This window comes from Notolepis coatsorum, assembly GCF_963971535.1.
Source record: "Notolepis coatsorum genome assembly, chromosome: 2".
Taxonomy (NCBI): Eukaryota; Metazoa; Chordata; class Actinopteri; order Aulopiformes; family Paralepididae; genus Notolepis; species Notolepis coatsorum.
In genome coordinates this window covers 194427461-194448440 of record NC_140166.1, presented here as the reverse complement: position 1 = coordinate 194448440, position 20980 = coordinate 194427461, and the positions used below count along the sequence as shown (strand labels likewise).

General features: G+C 42.0%; 1 protein-coding gene across 1 annotated transcript in view; it reads left to right on the top strand.

The window, feature by feature from the left end:
• cers1 (ceramide synthase 1) overlaps positions 1 to 20968 on the top strand; it is a 79801-nt gene extending 58833 nt beyond the window's left edge. Inside the window, exons 3-7 of the mRNA XM_084309123.1 lie at positions 6998 to 7178; positions 9678 to 9839; positions 13308 to 13455; positions 18627 to 18784; positions 20710 to 20968. Of these exons, the coding sequence (XP_084165249.1) occupies positions 6998 to 7178; positions 9678 to 9839; positions 13308 to 13455; positions 18627 to 18784; positions 20710 to 20752 (692 nt within the window). The 3' untranslated portion in view covers positions 20753 to 20968. The remainder of the gene's footprint in view (positions 1 to 6997; positions 7179 to 9677; positions 9840 to 13307; positions 13456 to 18626; positions 18785 to 20709) is intronic.
• The last annotated feature ends 12 nt before the right edge of the window (positions 20969 to 20980 follow it).

The following is a 20980-nucleotide window of genomic DNA, read 5'->3' as shown; positions in this document are numbered from 1 at the left end:
TGAAGGGCTACATCTGTTCCTCCCTCCCCATCAACCTGGACCCCCTGCAATTTGCATACCGCCCCAACAGGTCCACGGAGGACGCCATAGCCCATGTGCTGCACACAGCAGCATCACACCTGGACAAGAGGCAGGGGAACTATGTGAGAATGCTGTTCATCGACTACAGCTCAGCATTCAATACCATAGTCCCCTCCAAACTCATAGCCAAGCTCAGGGACCTGGGCTTGAACTATGACCTCTGCCAGTGGGTCTTGGACTTCCTGATGGGTAGACCCCAGGTGGTAAGAGCAGGCAACTGCACCTCCTCATCCATCACGCTCAACATAGGGGCCCCCCAGGGCTGTGTTCTGAGTCCCCTCCTCTACTCCCTGTACACACATGACTGTGGCACAGCGGAGCAACAACACAATCATCAAATTGGCTGATGACACAGTAGTGGTGGGCCTGATCTCTGCCAACGACGAGAGGGCCTACCTGGAAGAGGTAGAGAATCTGTCGCAGTGGTGTCAGGAGAACTGCCTCTCCCTGAATGTCAGCAAAACAAAAGAGATGATTGTGGACTTCAGGAGGTCGGGGGTCAGGGACTACAGCCCCCTCAGCATCGACGGGGCACCAGTTGAGAGAGTGAACAGTTTCAAGTACCTAGGAGTCCACATATCCAAGGACTTGACATGGACCACACACATTGACAGTGTTGTGAAGAAGGCACGGCAACACCTCTACTTCCTCAGGCACCTAAGGAAGTTCCAAGTCAGTCAGAAGATCCTTAAGAACTTCTACTCATGCACAATAGAGAGCATCCTGACTGGCAATATCACCTCCTGGTTTGGGAATAGCACCGCACAAGACCGCAGCAGACTACAGAGAGTGGCCCGTTCAGCCGAACGCACAATTGGAGGGGGGCTTCCCACTCTCCAGAACATTTACAACATGCGGTGCATGGGTAAGGCTAAGAGAATTATCAAAGACTCCAGCCACCCAAACAACTGCCTCTTTGAACTGCTGCGGTCAGGCAAGCGATACCGGAGTCTCATGGCAAGCACAGAAAGACTCAGAAGAAGCTTCTATCCCCAGGCCATCAGGTTGCTCAATGAACAATAACACTATGCAACAACCATCAAAAGCACTCACAGCACACACATCCACACGCACACACTCACTTTAAACAAACAACTCACTGCAGCACCCACTCTACACACTTTAGAACACCTAAACACACTTTATATTTATTGGCAAATAATTTGCACTACAACCCATAACTCAGTACACCTTACTGTAAATTGTACCTAAATTGTACCTCATCCCATTTCTGCTTTGCACTATATAGTATATTGTAATTAGTATATTGTATAGTATATTGTATGGTAACTCAGTTACTTCTACTCTGCATTGAACATTGTACATATGTACATACTGAACACTTGTGTCTACGTACGTGACTTCAATTTTATACTTGCTATACTTATTTTATTTTATACTTATCCTTTTGTCTAGCATAGTCTCTGGAGCGTAACAGAAAGAAGCATTTTCTATAAAAGTATTCTGTACTTCTGTATGACAACTAATAAAGAAACTTGAACTTGAAACGCATCCTCCGTGGCAAGGAGCGATAAGGCTTACTTACACATGTAGTTATTACTCACGGACAGTTTGGTGATCGACTGACAGGGTTTGTGTGACACAGGGGAGAATATGAAGGCACATTAACGAGCCACACTAGGTACCAATGAGTGTAATTAAGACAGGTAGACATGGCAATTACCCACCAGGTAACGCTAGAGGCTCGCTCACTGAGCAGAGTGAACCCCAAACGTTACACAATACAGGAAGTGGAGAAGTACATTCCATGACAGTTTTATAAAGCTCAGTTGATGTAATGCAGGCGAATTGGTTACTTTATTTGTATCAGGACTAATGCTGGCTCTAATTGACGTTATTTTGTTAATATTGAAGAATAGTGTGAGTTCTTCACATTTTGATGCAGATAACTGTGGAGGGGTGGGGGCAGTGTTGAGTAGCTGGTCGATGGCTGAGAATAATATTCTGTGTGATATTCTTAGAAAAATAGTCCATTCTTGCCACTCGTGTTTCTTTGTTATAGGCAGTCATGGCTTCTTTATATATATATAGCAGTGGACTGTGAGCTTGGTTTTCCTCCATTTTCGTTCAGCAGTTCATGTTGCCGCACGTGTGTGTGTGTGTGTGTGTGTGTGTGTGTGTGTGTGTGTGTGTGTGTGTGTGTGTGTGTGTGTGTGTGTGTGTGAGAGAGACACGGAGACGCACCGTGTCATTCCACTCTTCAGGTTGAGATAGAATCCATCAGCAGCATTGAGTGTGTAATGAAAGGGCAGGAGCTTGTTCTCAGCACGCCATGAAAATAACAATTGGCCTCATTCTCCTATACAATGAGTGCAACAATATTCTCTCAGATAAAACTAAGATTCATAATGCACAGAGAAGCAAACAAATTTTATGTAAAATGCATGGTTAGGTTAGCGTCTATTCACTGTCAATGACAGGATAATGCAACTTGTGTATGAAAGTACTAAAGTAGTAACTAGCAGTAACATAATAACTTTATCAGTAGCATACTATATACTGTATGTAGCAACTGCAAGGCTTGTGGGAAAAAAACTGCCAAAATTTAAGTTTTAATTTTTCACATGAATTGACAAAACACCTACCGGAGCAGAGCTGAAGAAAGTCTGTTCCTAAGGGCGGCTAGGTGGTGCAGTGGGCAAGGCGCTCGCCACCAATGCAGGAGATGCTGGGTTCGAGCCCAGCTCTCGGTGTTGCTTCCGGCTTGGCTGGTCGTTCATACTAATACAATTGGCAGTATTAGGGGGTGGGAAGCTGGTGGGTGGGGATCGGACGTTGTGGACAGCGACTCCTACAGGTCGGTTGGTGCGCCTGCGCAGTAGAATCAGGAAGCGACGAGGGTGGCGTGTCCCTCCCACAGGGGAGGGTAGAATTGGACAATACGAAATTGGGGACAGGAGAAAAATAGAAAAATGGGGAGAAAAGGTCGATAAAAAAAAATAAATTGGGGCCATCAGTCAGGTGCACCTTCTCTGGGCAGCTTTGTCCCATAGAAGTGTGGAATGTTCAAAATGTCCTACTGTACAATTTTCACACAAACTAGGATTTTATTTCATATCATTCACCTGTTTTTCTTCTGACTCCAAAAAAAAAGACTTGAAAACAATTCTATGTGATTTCTATGGTGTGTCTGCAGCTAATCACTGTTGGTAACCAAGGCAACTCAGGCCCCCTGGGTTGGCATGCACATAAAAAAAGTATATATCTTAAAGGGACCGACACATTCAATGATAATACACCCAATAGAGGCCTTGCACGGAATGTTTGTGTAATTCTAATTCTTCCAGTATGGCTGCCTGTAACCATTGGTAACCACTTTAAAAAGAAAATGCTTAATTTCTGTGCAGTGATAGCGTAGGTAAAACACTGAAAAAGTATGATATTACTGTACCACTGTGACTTGTTTACAAGATCCAGTAACAAGACACCAAATTATTATGTTTTTGTTGATATATTTCTCATACTGTAAACACATAGCAACCATTGTCTCTTCCATTGCCATGTACAAAACAATGTTACAGGCGGCCATGTTGGGAGACAGATGGCAACATTCCGTGCAAGGCTTTGGTTTTAAAAGTGGCACAGACAACTACTTCTACACACACATACAATACACACCCCTACATGCATGATACACACACACACACACACACACACACACACACACACACACACACACACACACACACACACACACACACACACACACACACACAGCCATGCCCCCTTTCATAACCCCTCCTAGAGACTTGTGGGATGCATCATTGTAGTTTTTCATTTATGTAGGTTAGCCCTGCCCTCTATACATTAGCCACACCCCCTTTCATAACTCGTTTCATAACACCACTTGTATTAGGGATGTGGGGAAGCCATTATTGGACTTAATTGGTGTTAATTTCGTCAGCTATTTTAAGTTTTAGTTTTAGTCTTAGTCATGTCTCAAATGCTCTTATTAGTTTTGATCATATTTAGTCACCTTATCTATTTTTAAGTTTAGTCAAGTTTTAGTCAACTACAGGTCCGTTTTAGTCTTTTTTGTTTAGTTTCGATTTAGTCTTTTTTGTTTAGTCCCGCCACTCGGTTACAGCCTCATTAGTTGGCGTGAGCTTTTTCTAAACAAAAAAAGCGAACGTTAGTGCTAGCTGGTTAGACTTATGTAATCTATTTAGTTCTATTGTGGTGTATCAACATAATGTAGCGATCCGTCATGCAGTAATGTAGGGAAGAAAGAGGAGAGTTTCCTTTTCTGTATGGTGCTTTATTTCCAGCTCAATATGGGGTTTTACATGTTGATACTTCCCTTCTCATACACAACACCTGTATGCTAATACGCTAGCTTCACATATATCTCGGGGGGAAATAACACCCCCAGCATAACAGTGGTGCCCCTAAGACCATACAACTAGAGCGACACACAAAACCCCAGAACATTACAATAATTCACCCATGGAACGATGTGTTGGGGATAAGGGTTCCACACGGACAATTATGTTTGTTACTTTCCTGTCTGCAAACGAGTTCCTGTTAGCTAGCAAGTAGCAAGTAAACAGTGTTGACGTTGAAGTTGATGTTGAATAAACGTTTAGCAAGATTTTATTTTGCGAACTACATTTTGTGTCGTCGTTTTTAGTCAACGACATTGCATGAATAATTTCGTCACGTTAGTGTCACATGATCTCCATTAACGTGACATCTCGTCTCGTTTTCGTCAGGGGAAAAAGCTTTGTTGACGACCATATTTAGTCATAATTTTCGTTGACTAAATTAACACTGGACTTAGCAGAAAACAAGACAATCAATTTTACTCTGCAACCAAAGTCCTCTCCTTTGACAACAAACTGCTGGTTTAATAAGAGTATAAACCATGTGAGCAGAGCCAACATTGAGTAAGTCAACATCCTGGTGTTTACTGCACTAGACGGAACTACAGCACACTGAATGGCCATAAATACTAGGGCTGACCTTCGAATCTTTTTTTGGCATTCAAAGCTTCGGGGCCGAGATTCGATTTTAATTCGAAGCTTCGAGATACATTTTTTTTTATAATAATTCATTAAAAAATGATGTATTTAAAAAAAATTAATTTATGTTGTGGGACTTGTACAGCACTGTGTTCAACATTGTCAGTGCTGTAAAGTTGAAACCTTTTTAAATCTTATAGACCAACGAAACACTGCTTTCATGAAATATTGTAAGCCGTCATTTGAGGCTTTATAAAAGCAACAATGAACACAAATCTGTCAGTGCCGAGTCCGACCTCATCTTAACACTTTGATCGCCATGGTTAAATTCATAATTTACCATCCCTCGCCATCTCTATTTGTCTATGGAGAAGTTCCCCTTCTTTGCAGGGCTATAACTTTTTAAATTGTATTGCTAAATTGACATTATTATGGCCCATTCAATGTCCTATATCTATTGTTCATGGTGTAGCAACGTTATACTTTTTCATTCACATATTCATACTAAAATACGGTCTAAAGTATAAGTATGTTTTTATCGTTTTCTGCAGCTTTCTCCAGAACTTGATTTATAGCCCTAAATGCATTATATTGATGATCAAATACAGTTTGGTAGGAATCTGTGCGAGATAAAAAATTTCAACTGGATGTGCTTCTAGGAGTTACTACGTATGATCTGATGTTGACCGGATGGGCGGGGGGTCGTTTATAATTCCGTGGGCAACGTTATATCATTCATCTAGTGTGGGTGATATGATCATCAGAGCAGTTAGTAAAGAACACGTTGGAAAATAACGCTGGATCTTACCGTATCTTCCTCGCGCCGTTGGGCGATGAGCGTGGAGCAGAGATATACATATTATGGGATGTAGAAATACCCGATCCATTTCCAGGTTGTATAATAGTATATACGTCCAAATCATGTTGTTTGTCGAGTTATTTGCAACCGATCAACATCCATTGTGTCAAGATGGAGTCCTGCTAATGATAGCGAGTGCCCGGACGAAATATGGGTGAGCACCACTTCATCCACATGACTTCCTGTTGGGCGATCTGCCGATCGGCCACCAGATGGCGCTCTTGAACCGTTAGAGAGTTGAGTGGAGCTCAGCAGTATATCTCAGGTCCCTGGGGGAGAAATATGATTTCGATCACAGATTTTGAAATATTGATATCAAAGACGTGTTACGGCGTCTTCGGCAGAATGAGCATGGCGGGGAATGACGAGTTACAGCGTTTCCGGCGATTAAAGTGTTAAATAACAAACAGCATTGCTTGTTGTAGTTAACAAAGAGAGGCAGAGTTGATTTTGCAAAAAAAAAAAATTATTCCCATTCGAATCCCATGCCCATCGAACGAAGCTTCGAAGCTTCAAAGTATTTAAGACAGCCCTAATAAATACATGCACAAAAAAACAATCATCCAAATCCTGAATTCAGCTCCAAATGTAAATATACCCAACAAATTGTGAACCATTTGAACACTCGGCCCTACTCTCTACGTGTGACTCTGAACCATTTGAACACTCAGCCCTACTCTCTACGTGTGACTCTGAACCATTTGAACACTCAGCCCTACTCTCTACGTGTGACTCTGAACCATTTGAACACTCAGCCCTACTCTCTACGTGTGACTCTGAACCATTTGAACACTCAGCCACTCTCTACGTGTGACTCTGAACCATTTTAACACTCAGCCCTACTCTCTACGTGTGACTCTGAACCATTTGAACACTCAGCCCTACTCTCTACGTGTGACTGAATCGAAAGAAAAAAGAGGCATCAGCGCATATGTAGCTCAGCCTAACTTCTCCCCCCCCTCTCTCTCTCTCTCTCTCTCTCTCTCTCTCTCTCTCTCTCTCTCTCTCTCTCTCTCTCTCTCTCTCTCTCTCTCTCTCTCTCTCTCTCTCTCTCTCTCTCTCTCTCTCTCTCCAGACTGGAAGAGTGGGATGACGGTGCCTACAGACATCGCCATCGCCTACCTGATTCAGGGCAGCTTCTACGGTCACTCCATCTACGCGACAGTCTACATGGACGCATGGAGGAAGGACTCTGCCGTTATGGTGGTGCATCACGTCATCACGCTGGCTCTCATCAGCTTCTCCTACGCCTTCAGGTAGCTGTGTGTCTTGTTTAACTACAGTAAGTTAGGGTGAGAGGTTAGGTGAATATAATACAGACTGCTGTGACTTCCTGGTTTCAGTCTGCACATGAAACCATGTTGAGAAGCACTAAGAAGCAAGTAATTAGATTGGACAAGAGGTATTCCATAGGGCGGCTGGGTAGCGCAGTGGAGAATGAGACTCTGGGATCGAATCCCGCTGTCAGCGGTACCTCCGGCTTGGTCAGTCGTCCCTACTAACACAATTGGCAGTGTTAGCGGGTGGGAAGCCGGCTGGGTATGTGTCCTGGTCGTTGTAAACTGCGACTCCTACTGGTCGGTCGGGGCGCCTGTTCAGCAGGGAAGGGATCGGGGGGAAATAGTGTGAACCTCTGCACGCGTTACATTCCCCCAGTGAGAGTCCTCGCTCTCAGGTGAAAAGAAGCGGCTGGCTGATTCCACATGTATCGGAGGAGGCATGTGATAGTTCTACACAGTAAAATTTGCAGTGTCAAATTAACACTTAAAGAGTCGAATTTAACACTATTCCAGAGTCTATGTCCCCAACTACGAATAGTGTTAAATTGACTGCTCCTGTGTTAAACATTTTGAGTTAAAATAACTCTAAATAGAGTACAAATGTAACACTCGCTTACACTGTATAGTGTTATTTAAACTTAACACTATAGGTTTAATAACACTTGAGAGTGTAAATATTATTCTCAGAAGTGTTGATAATTTACTCTTATGTGATAACAAATTAACTCTGATTGAGTTGAATTCCAATGCTCATTAACACTGCATTGCGTTATTAAAAGTTAACACTGAGGTCTAATAACTCTGCTGAAGTGTTGACATTACACAGTACTGTGTTGATAATTTACTCACTATGACTATCCGCTATGATGGAAACGAAATTAGAGGAAGAGTGAGTGGTGGCCATGCCCAGTACTAAGTAGCACGCCACTAGGGGCGGGGCCTGGCAGGTGAGGGGTGTATTTGGTTTTTTCGTTGATGGAGTACAATAGGTACATGAGATGAGGTATATCTCGGTATGGCTTAAGAGCGGGACACGATGCAAGTACGCTATATAACTATATGTATCACTTCGCCACACAGGTGTTCTATTAATAACAGTCAATTAGGTTACATTAACAGTCATTATCAATATCAGATTGTAATGGTCCTGGTTCAAGATCACAGTGTAACTATTTGTTGGTGGAGCTGGAGCGAACTAAATGATTAAATAAACAAACAAATTATAATCTGGTGTCGCTTATTACTGTTAACTAATAAATGGTGATTGTAGAACTGTTGTATAAAAGCAATATCACACTCAATGCTGTTATACTGAATATATCAGCACGGCTGTGATTATCTTCAGTACCTTAAGGCCACAGGCTACGACGGAATCACAGCCGTGCTGAACAGCACTCCCTCTCGTGTGATAAGTATAAAAAAAAAAAAAAAAAAAAAATATAAATCAAGATTATTTTAGTGTGGCTAAGTGGCGCAGTGGGCAAGGCGCTCGCCACTAACGCAGGAGATGCTGGGTTCGAGCCCAGCTCTCAGCATTGCTACCAGCTTGGCTGGTCGTTCATACTAACGCAATTGGCAGTGTTAGGGGTGGGAAGCTGGTGCGACTCCTACAGGTCGGTTGGTGCGCCTGCGCAGCAGAATCAGGAAGCAACAGGGGCGGCGTGACCCTCCCACGCGTTACTCCTCGCCACTGAGAGATCGCGCTGTGCAGGTGAAAAGATGCGACGGCTGCCTCCTCGTGTACCGGAGGGGACACGTGATGCAAGGCTTCGTCCACATTGCAGCTGGCCTGTGGGAGGCATGGCCTAACAGCGTTCGAGACAGGGGAGGGTAGAATTGGACAATACGAAATTGGGATGGGGAGAAAAATAGAAAATGGGAGAAAAAGTAGATAAAAGAAATATATATATTTTTGTGTGCTGCAAGCCCTCTTTCAGAGACAGTTGTGACTATGTTATGTCATACTATAAGATAATATATGATTACTTTGTAGGTCTTATCAAGTCTTTTGTTGACTATATATTCACATATTACACACACATTGTATAGTTTGTAGATCCAGTATAAAATAGGCATTTTAGACTCTTGACAATGGGCTTGCGTTTCTTCCCTGGGCGCTTAAAGGGCACTTCACCAAAAAACAATGCAGATTTATTTAGCAGATAATCTCACACACATCCAAAAAAAACACATTAATTTAGTTTGACCGTTATTGAGAGTAAATTAATTTGATTATGGATTATCGCGATGTGATTGGGGACATTGAGTCCTTGTGTTGTGTTAATTACAGCTCCATGAAATGATAAGCAGTTCCCTATGACATCATAGGTGGATTCAAGCTAAATTAATGTGTGCGAAACTGTTTGGAGTCTTTGGATGTGTGTAAGATTATGTGCAAAATAAATCAGCATTGTTTTTTTTTGGTGAAGTGTATTTACTAAGTGTGTTGTCTCTCCTCCTCTTGTCTCCCTTCAGGTATCACAACATAGGGGTGCTGGTGTTGTTCCTCCATGACATCAATGACATCCAGCTGGAGTTCACCAAACTCAACGTCTATCTGAAGTCCAGAGGTGGAGGCTACCACCTCCTCAACGACATCCTGTCAAACATGGGCTCCGTCAGCTTCAGTATCACCTGGTGAGGAACCCATGCACACGCACACACATACACGCACACACATGCCTGCACGCACGCACACACATACACGCACACACATACACACATACACGCATGCACGCACACACATACACGCACACACATGCCTGCACGCACGCCCGCACGCACGCACACACATACACACATACACACATACACGCATGCACGCACGCACGCACACACACACACGGACACACACACACACACACACACACACACACACACACACACACACACACACACACACACACACACACACACACACACACACACACACACACACACACACGACACCAGTTAGACGTGAGGGCACTGACATCTTGTATTTCTGTCTTGGAGTCTTACTAGAAATGACTGTCTTGGCACTGTATCTTCTAAAGACATCTGTAATTGTGTGAGCGTGAATCTCTCTTTTGTGAACGTGAAGGGCATTGCGTGCTGTGCTCAGCAAATCTCCCCATTTGCTTCCCAGTTTAAAGGGGACATATTTTAGTCCCTTGCTACTCGCCTGTCGATTGCATACTGAAAGTAAATTGGACACTATTCTCGAACCATTTGTAGCAGATGCACAAGTCTAGCCTCTTCTGAAAGGAAACACTCTGACTCTTCTTCCACAACAGGAAGAATCACTTTGAGTGCTATTGTCATAGAGTTACAGAGGTCTGAACATATTGAAATAAAAGTTATTTTCAACAGATGCCTGCAGATAATAATAATAATAATAATAATAATAATAATAATAATAATAATAATAATACATTTATTTTATATAGCGCCTTACATAAGGTATCTCAAAACACTTTACAGACATTGCATTATAGTATATGGACAAACACAGTACATGGACAAACACAGTACATGGACTTTCACAATGACAACATGGTGGGGATATTACAAAGAGGAGACAGCTTAGAGACAAGACAGGGAGAAAATTAAAATAAATTATTATACTAATATATAGGTGTGTACAGATGTGAAAATGCAAGTGATGCAGGGGTTGGGGGGTCAGGAGTGAGGGTATGCAAGGTTGAACAGGTGGGTTTTGAGGTGGGACTTAAATGTTTCTACGGATGGGGCTTCTTTGATGTGTAATGGGAGTTGATTCCAGAGTCGGGGAGCAGCGGAGGAGAATGATTTGTTTTCTGTGGACTTAAGGTGGTAGTGTGGTGTGCTCAGAAGGGCTAAGTTGGATGAGCGGAGTGAGCGGGAGGGAGTGTAGTGTTGAAGGAGGTTGTAGATGTAAGCATGTGCTAGGGAGTGGAGGGCTTTGTAAGTGAGGAGACAGATCTTAAAGTCAATCCTATACTTAACAGGGAGCCAGTGAAGTGAGGAGAGGACAGGTGTGATGTGGGAGAATTTGGGGCAGCGGGTGATGATGCGGGCTGAGGTGTTCTGAACTAGTTGAAGTTTATGGAGGGATTTAGATGTTGAGCCAATGAGTAATGCATTACAGTAATCTAGACGGGAGAAAATGAGGGCATGAACCAGCTTTTCAGTGTCGGAGGGGGACAGTAGTGGTCTAATGCGGGAAATGTTCCTGAGGTGAAAGTAGCATGTCTTGGTGATGTTATTGATGTGTGGTTCGAATGATAGTTTGGGGTCAAATAGAACACCCAAGTTTTTCACTGTGGGGGAGGGGAGGATAGAGTGGTTGTTGATGGATATGGAGCAGTCATGGTTTTTACGGAGAAGGTGAGGTGTGCCCATTACAAGGATTTCAGTTTTAGTAATGTTGAGTTGGAGAAGGTTGTGATTCATCCAGATTTTTATTTCAGAGAGGCAGGAGGAGAGGGCAGTAGTAGCAGCAGTGGTGTCGGGAGGGGAGTGGATGTATAACTGTGTCATCGGCGTAGCAGTGATATTGAAGACCATGGGCTAAATCCACAAAAAATGTATTGCACAGAGCTAGTTGCACCCTTACTTACAATGCATTATGAATTGAAAATGGGGGACCCTGATGTAATCTGTTAATAACATTTTCATTCAATCAATCACCGTGCAGATTGATTGATTGAATGAAAGTTTTATTAACAGATTGCAGAATGGGTACAATGCAGTACGGCTCAATACACACAAGTGTTAAGGGGATGCAGACAAGAGAAAGACTTTTGTCTTGTTTACATCAGGGTCCCCCATTTTCAATTCATAATGCATTGTAAGTAAGGGTGCAACTTGCTCCGTGCAATCTATTCTTTGTGGATTTAGCCCCATGTGTTCTGAAGATGTGGCAGAGGGGTAACATATAGAGGGAGAAGAGTATGGGACCAAGGACTGAGCCTTGGGGGACACCAGATGTAACGGGGAAAGAAGTTGAGGTTTGACTGTCCATGGTAGTGAACTGCTGTCTGTCTGATAGATAGGAGGGAAATAGGTGGAGAGCTGAGCCTGTGATGATCTATCTACTCTATAGTTATTAGCTGAAAACAATGGGGTCATAGCCTGAAGTCTTACCTAGAACATGTCCAAAGTAGATAACAATATAAAAAAAATTATGTAATGGTATGTTTAGCCGTTTTCCCAAAAATGTGTGAGAGGATTCAACACTACCTCAGTCCCCTCTCCCCCAGTAATCTCTTGTCACATACACCACCCCACCCCTTCCCTACACATACACAAACAAACAATAGATTAGCACAATTTGCCCCCCGGAGAGAGGTGCACGTTCATTCTCTGGCATACAGTACGCTTTTACCACTTTTACCGCTTCTCTGTCTCAGAAAGCCAACTCAAGTAAGATGTCATTTTTTTCATACTTTCATTGGCTACACAAACGGTCAATAATTTTCAGCGTCAGTGGTGATTTTTGTCCCGTCATTGAGAGGCGAAACCGGAGGTGGTCACTTTTTCGAGTTGCTCGTACACCGTCTAGCAGGGATTGACGAACCTGTAGCCTACTGTCTAACAAAATTCAGATCAAACTTTCAGACTAGACGTTGTAGATCAAATATGACTCAAGATCCAGTAATAGGATAGCAATCGTACCGTTAAACTTTCATGTTTCAAGTTTCAACAAGGTAGACAAGAGAAGATTTACAAGCAAGAAGATATCTTCACACGCACAATCGCACATACTTGCAAGGTCTTACTAACTATGGCGATTGTGGCTGCAATTATAAATGGCTAATTTCAAGGGGGAGGGTTCTTTTTACCATACATATTTACCATTTTTTTCTCAGTGCCGGGGCAACCCCTCATTCTGTAAAAACAATGTAAAACACATGAAAAGGCCATTTTCACAATAGGTCCCCTTTAAAGTTGAAATATTTGTTTGTAATTTACAGTACAACTCATGTCTTCCTGTGAGCCACGTACTCTATCCAATGTTTCTATTTCAAACTCTGTCTCAATGCCTATCTCCATCTCTGTCCCAGAGTCATCATTACCAGTATGGTGATAGTTTTAAATTATGTTTAACCCTCTGTTGCGTCTCTGCCCGTTTCTGGGTTTTAGGTTCTGGTTCCGGCTGTACTGGTTCCCTCTGAAGGGTCTGTACGCCACCTGTGTGTCCAGTCTGCAGTCCGTCCCCAACATCCCATTCTATTTCTTCTTCAACGCCCTGCTTCTCGCCCTGTTACTCATGAATGTCTACTGGTTCCTGGTGAGGACACACACACACACACACACACACACACACACACACACACACACACACACACACACACACACACACACACACACACACACACACACACACACACACACACACACACACACACACACACACACACACACACACACACACACACACACACACACACACACACACACACACACACACACACACACACACACACACACACACACACACACACACACACACACACACACACACATGGTACAGATGTGCACATGCATTCTCAATCTGAATGGAAGTCAAATGCACGGTTAAGGGACGGTTAACCCTTTCACTACCACACTACATAGGGTTAATGCTTTCACTATCACACTACAGACGGTTAACCCTTTCACTACCACACTACAGTGGGTTAACACTTTCACAACCACACTACAGATGGTTAACCCTTTCACTGCCACACTACAGAAGGTTAACCCTTTCACTACCACACCTTTCACAACCACACTACAAACGGTTAATGCTTTCACTACCACACTACAGAAGGTTAACCTTTCACTACCACACCCAGATGGTTAATCCTTTCACTACCACACTGCAGAAGGCTAACCTTTCACTACCACACTACAAACAGTTAACACTTTCACTACCACACTACAGAAGGTAAACCTTTCACTACCACACTACAGATGGTTAATCCTTTCACTACCACACTACAGAAGGTTAACCTTTCACTACCACACTACAAACTAGGGGTGGGAATCGCCAGAGACCTTGCGATACGATACTATTGCGATACTTGAGCCGCGATACTTGATATATTGCGAATATTGCGATATATTATTATAATTTTTTTTTACTGCAAAGTAAAACTGTCAACATGTTTTATCTAATAAAATAAAGTTCAGTCTGTTCATCTCACTTCAATCATTTTTATTGCAGAACATGGTATTTTCTCAAGCAGACAAACACTGTAATCTGTGTTGCATGTACCTGACAAACTGAACTGTTTGTATTACAGTCATATTCCAACTTAACTGAATGCACATGTGTGTGTGTGGACTACTGTACTATTACAGGTATTGAAATTAACAATGCAACTTCCTTATACAATTTTTTTTTAATGACTAATTAAATATCGATACTTGGTGTCCCTGTATCGATACAGTATCGCCACGCAAAGTATCGCGATACTACTACGTATCGATTTCCCCCCCCACCCATACTACAAACAGTTAACACTTTCACTACCACACTACAGAAGGTATACCTTTCACTACCACACTACAGATGGTTAATCCTTTCACTACCACACAACAAACAGTTAACAACACTTTTACTACTACACTACAGAAGGTTAACCTTTCACTACCACACTACAGAAGGTTAACTGTCTGTAGTGTGGTAGTGAAAGGGTTAACTGTATGTGACAAGGTGATGATAATGTGATGATACTGTGTTTTGGCTGATAATGTGTTGTGAGTAGGGATGTTCGATATTGGCTTTTTTACCTATACCGATATTGTCCAACTCTTAATTTCCGATACCGATATCAACCGATACCGATATATGCAGGGTTTCCCCCCCCCCCAAAAAAAGGAATAATTTCAGGTAATTAAGATAGATAGATAGATAGATAGATAGATAGATAGATAGATAGATAGATAGATAGATAGATAGATAGATAGATAGATAGATAGATAGATAGATAGATAGATAGAAACTTTATTGCCATTTCAACACGGTTGATTGGGATTTGTCTTGGTGCCACATACAGTACAGACATTATTAAAAACATACAATATAAAAACACAAGAATATATGCAATACAATCCCCACAATAAAAGTTTTACACAAACAATAAAAAATAAAAAATACTACAGTACCTAAAATAAATTGCTCAGTGTTCCAGTTTAAAGTGCATATTGCCTTAAAGTGCATGTCGGCTGGTGCTAGCCCTTGTGGTGCAAAGTGCCTGTACATTTGTACTTGAGTTCAGGTGACGGACAGCCTCGGGATATGTACTGTTTTTAAAACGGGATGTCCTGCACCTGAGACTTTGGAGTCTTCTGCCAGAGGGAATGGGGTTAAAGAGATCGTAAGCAGGGTGAGAAGGGTCCCTGACCACCTTTTCCCCTTTCCGCCTGATTTGTGTGGCATAAATGGAGGCCACAGAGGGGAGCTCACAGCCGATGATTTTTGACGCTGTGCATACAGTTCTTTCTAAATGTCCCCTATCATGGACGGTGGTGTTTCCGTACGACACAGTCATTGAGAAGGTAAGGACACTCTCCACAGTGGCTCTGTAAAAGCTGAGCATCGCCTCCCTGGACACACCAAACTTTTTAAGCTGGCGCAGGGAGTGGAGCCTCTGGTGGGCTTTGCTAATTATGAGGCTGGTGTTAACTTCCCATTTTAAATTATCACATATGGTTATGCCGAGGAATTTAAAACTGTCTACCCTCTCCACCTGCTGGCCGTTTATGTACAGAGGAGGGTGGACTGCCTCCCCGCGCCGGAAGTCAACTATAATTTCCTTTGTCTTAGAGATGTTTAAAAGCAGGTCGTTCTCCTTGCACCATACAGCAAAGCTATCGACTTCAGCTCTATAGGCCGATTCATCCCCGTTCTTAATTAGTCCCACTACTGTTGTGTCATCCGCATATTTAAAAAATCTGACTAAATCTGATTAACACAACATTATGCATACTTTTGACAATAAATAAAATCAGAATTAGTTCTTACTTGCTTGCCTGGGTAAATAAAGGTTAAATAAATGAAAAAAATATATATATTTGTTTTTGAAAACCGATTCTGATCATTTCTGATATCACATTTTAATGCCAATATCGGCCGATAATATCGGTAGGCCGATAATATTGGACATCCCTACTTGTGAGTGATAATTTGTTGTAGTAGGTGATAAGGTGCTTTGAGTGATAATGTGTTGTGTGATACGGTGGAAATTAAATAGACTGACGAAAGGTTTCCAAAATAAAAATGGTACTTTATTGATTATTATGCAACAAGGTACCGGAGTACCTGACAAATGCTGAATCATTACAGCTTTTATACCATATCAACCTGTGACAACAGAAACGACCTCCCCCTCTGCCATTGGCTCGTGGCTTCCATCATACTGTTTACAATAACAGCAAAGCATGACTGCCCACTCAAAGTAAACTTTATGTCATCCAACCTCACATTTAGTCATATATACGTTGACTTTTTAAAATCCATGTCTACAACTGAACCTGTTGGATAAGGTGTTGATAAGGTGTTTGGGTGATATGGTATTGTGGGTGATAATGTGTTTTGGGTGATACAGTGTTAATAAGGTGTTGATAATGTTATGATAAGGTGTTGATAATGTGTTTTGGGTGATAGGGTTGTGATAAGGTGTTTTGGCTAATGAGGTGTTGATAAGGTGATGATAAGGTGGTGACAGGTGATCATAAGGTGATGACAATGTGTTTTGGGTGATAAGATGTTTTGGCTGATAAAGTGTTGTGGGTGATAATGTATTTTGAGTGATAATGTATTTTGAGTGATAATGTGTTTTGAGTGATAATGTGTTTTGGGTGATACAGTGTTTTGAGTGATAATATGGTGTGGGTGTTGAGGTGTTGTGGGTGATAATGTGTTGTGGGTGATATGGTGTTGTAGTGGGAATGAAATAGACTGACGAAAGGTTTCTAAAATAAACATGGTACTTTATTGATTACATGCAACAAGGTACCGGAGTAATGTCTTGCAAGAAAGAACTGAAAAACGCTGAATCATTGCAGCTTTTATACCATATCAACCTGTGACAACAGAAACTACCTCCCCCGCTGCCATTGGTTCGTGGCTTCCATCATACTGTTTACAATAACAGCCTACAAAGCATGACTGCCCACTCAAAGTAAACTCATCCACCCTCACATTTTGTCATATTAACCATACGTTGACTTTTGAAAATCCACATCTACAACTGAACATGTCAGCAGGCCTCCATAAACACGTAGACTATATTATTATTACTTAATTTGGGGTGATATGGTGTTGATAAGGTGTTTTGGGTGATACAGTTGACAACGTGTTTTGGTTGATAATGTGTTTTGGATGATAGTTATGCATTTCCTACCAGCTGAATCAGTAGAAAAACATGGGTGCTGTGAACAATCAATCTTTCGCCGTCGACTAAAAACACACTTCTTCAATCAATATCTAAAAAAGAAAAAAAGTATTGTCTTATACTATCATGCACTCTTCCTACTATACTAATATGTCTTTACTACTATGCACTCAACACTGCAGCACCCACGTTTCAGAACTGTTTGATGAACATTGTTACTTGTTGTAAGAGTTGTACCCTTCCTGCTGACTTATCGTACAGAACTTGTAAGTCACTTTGGATAAAAGGGTCAGCTAAATGACAAAATGTAAATGTAAACAAACAAAGTTTGTGGAAATGGCTCAAAATACATGCTCAAATCTCATTCATTTTATGGCAATTCTTTTCATAAGTTCTTGTTTTTTCCAGTTCCAGGGTCATCAATATAAGTGATCTGGCTTCACCTTGTACAGACTGCTTGAAGCTCTATCTAATAAAATTCCTGTTTAATTCACAATATTTTATTGAATTTCACTGAGAAACCCTAGATAGAGGATACTACCAGAATAAAAAAAAACAATGTCTCTCACTACAGAATTAGTTTGAAATGCCGTTTAAACCACAGCAGCTCTCAGTGGAACACATGAACACACATGTAGCGCACATCGCCTTGATTTCTAAACACTGATGAAGGCATAGAGCTGAAACACATTAATTTCATTGACTGCTGCTCTGTATGAAAAAAGCATCCAGTAAGTGCAGACATTCCTCTGGCCTCTGTATTGACTTATACTACTTATACTTGAAAAAGAGTTGAGCATGCTATTCTTTTGCTCCTAGGGCTACTACCAGTACATTAACATTACACAATTCTCTCTCTCTCTCTCCATCTCCCCCTCTGTCTCTCCCGTGTAGTTCATAGTGGTGTTTGTCGTGAAGCTGATGAAGATGAAGGAGGTGAATGATGTCAGGGAGTAGCTAGATAGAGGTCATGACGTTTTACGCTCTCTCGCCCCCTCTCTATCTCCCCCCTCTCTCCCTCCCTCCTCTTTCTATCCCCCTCTCTCCACCTTCTGTCTCTGTCTGTCCTCTCTGATAGTTCATAGTGGTGTTTGTGGTGAAGCTTCTGAAGATGAAGGAGGTGAACGACGTGAGGGAGTATGAAGAGGAGGAGGCGTCCAAGGCAGCAGCAGGCCTGCTCAACGAGGCAGCATGCGATGATGAGGAAGATGCTGGACATCACAACTCTTCCCAGGGGTGAGTAGTAGCACCTGCTGCTGTGCTCTCCGTGTGTTCACTGTGACAGAACACATCAAATCAAATCAAATCAAAATCAAAATCAAATCAGCTAACAAACCATATTCACATGGCGGCTATTTTGCTCTTTTGTCATGCTCAGGTTGGGATTCCTTTCCACCCTGTTCCCGTCGTGTGAATATGGTCAATTGAGAGGTAGAGCTACGATAGAATAATATATAAAACCGGGAGATGTCCCTTACCCTATATACACTGTAAAAATCGTATCAACTTATATTTTCAAGTAACCCAATTTTTTTTGTTGGATCACCTAAATAGGAGTGATGTCAACTCGATATTTAATATCCACTCTCTCCAATTAGTTGATTCAACAACAACAACAAAAAAACGCTAAATGAAAATATACGTTAACTTAATATACATAATGTATCATATTTGTTGTTCTGATGTGTAGTCTAGTCGTTTTCAAACCGTCTTCTGACGACACTGACGCCCCGGTCTTATCGTTCAGGACAAGCTAAGTGAACTAAAGCCTGGCATGACATGTCTCTATGAAGGAAGCTTCATCCTGAGCTAAGGTTCCATCTCTTTCTCTTTGTATCACCTCTGCCCTCGTGGTGATGAGTGACGTGTGGAACTGTGTTATCCTCTTGATCATTCCCCCAATCCGCCCTTTGCCACGTCAGATCACTGCAGCTCTACAACTCCCAAAGCCTGACATGCACTGGTCACACAACCACACTATCGATAGAATAGAATAGAATAGAAATACTTTTTTGTCGTGATACGTCCCCTTGCGATATGATATTGTACCGCAGTGCCCAGTATTGTGATGTTTTTCATGGTGGCTTTTTCCAGGCCTATAATGAATACATGCTATAGATATTATATACATACTATAATACAATGTCAACATTGTATAGTAGGTAAAGATATATTTTGTATAATTTGTTTACTTAACGTTTGTCAGCTGATTTTGTTGTTTTGGGTACTACAACAACATGAGCGTTAAACAACAACATTGTAAGCATTTGCATTAGCAATGTAGCTTAAATAGTAGCCTGAATAGTGTGTAGATGCATGTAGTGTAGGTGTGTAGATGCATGTAGTGTAGGTGTGTAGATGCATGTGTAGGTGTGTAGGTGCATGTAGTGTAAGTTAGGTGTGTAGCTGCATGTAGTGTAGTGTGTAGATGCATATAGTGTAAGTTAGGTGTGTAGATGCATGTAGTGTAGTGTGTAGATGCATGTAGTGTAAGTTAGGTGTGTAGATGCATGTAGTGTAGTGTGTAGATGCATGTAGTGTAAGTTAGGTGTGTAGATGCATGTAGTGTAGTGTGTAGATGCATGTAGTGTAAGTTAGGTGTGTAGATGCATGTAGTGTAGTGTGTAGATGCATGTAGTGTAAGTTAGGTGTGTAGATGCATGTAGTGTAGTGTGTGTAGATGCATGTAGTGTAGTGTGTGTAGATGCATGTAGTGTAGTGTGTGTAGATGCATGTAGTGTAGTGTGTGTAGATGCATGTAGTGTAGTGTGTGTAGATGCATGTAGTGTAGGTGTGTAGTAGCCAATCTCCCGTGGGGCTTATTGTGTAACTGTCCTCCTGACAGGCAGATAGGATCAAAGAGCCTCTGTCCATATGGAGATGTGATTATGTGGCAGGCGGCGTTAACCCCTGCCACGCCTTATCTCCACCGCGTTGATACCCCGTCAGCCTGTTAACGCCACTCATCTGATCACCTACTTGGACTGAAATAATCTCCTCTCCTCCCCCATCTTTCTCCTTCTCACCCCTTCTCTCTCTTGTTTATTTTCTATCTATGATTTTATGGCTCTCTTTTATTATTCTTTACAATCTCTCTCACGTTCCTTTTCTATCTATGGATTTATCTCTCTCTCCCTCTTTATCTCTGTTCTTTGTCACAGGAAGCACGTGCAGAACGGCATCACCAAGGAGAAGCATCTATAACAGCCTCTCCACTGCCACCCTCTGGCACACGGCAGTCAATGCAAGCAAGTTGAGAGCTCGTCTGGGTTGGTTCACACAAAAAGTGTGACTGAGAGAAGAGCTTGGAGAAGAAGGAAAAAAAGAAAGGAAGACAAGAAAAATTACAAAGTTAGGGCACAATTAATTTGTATTGAGTTTTTTTCTTCAATTATTTTATCATTGTCATTTGAGTATTCCCCCCCCCCCCCC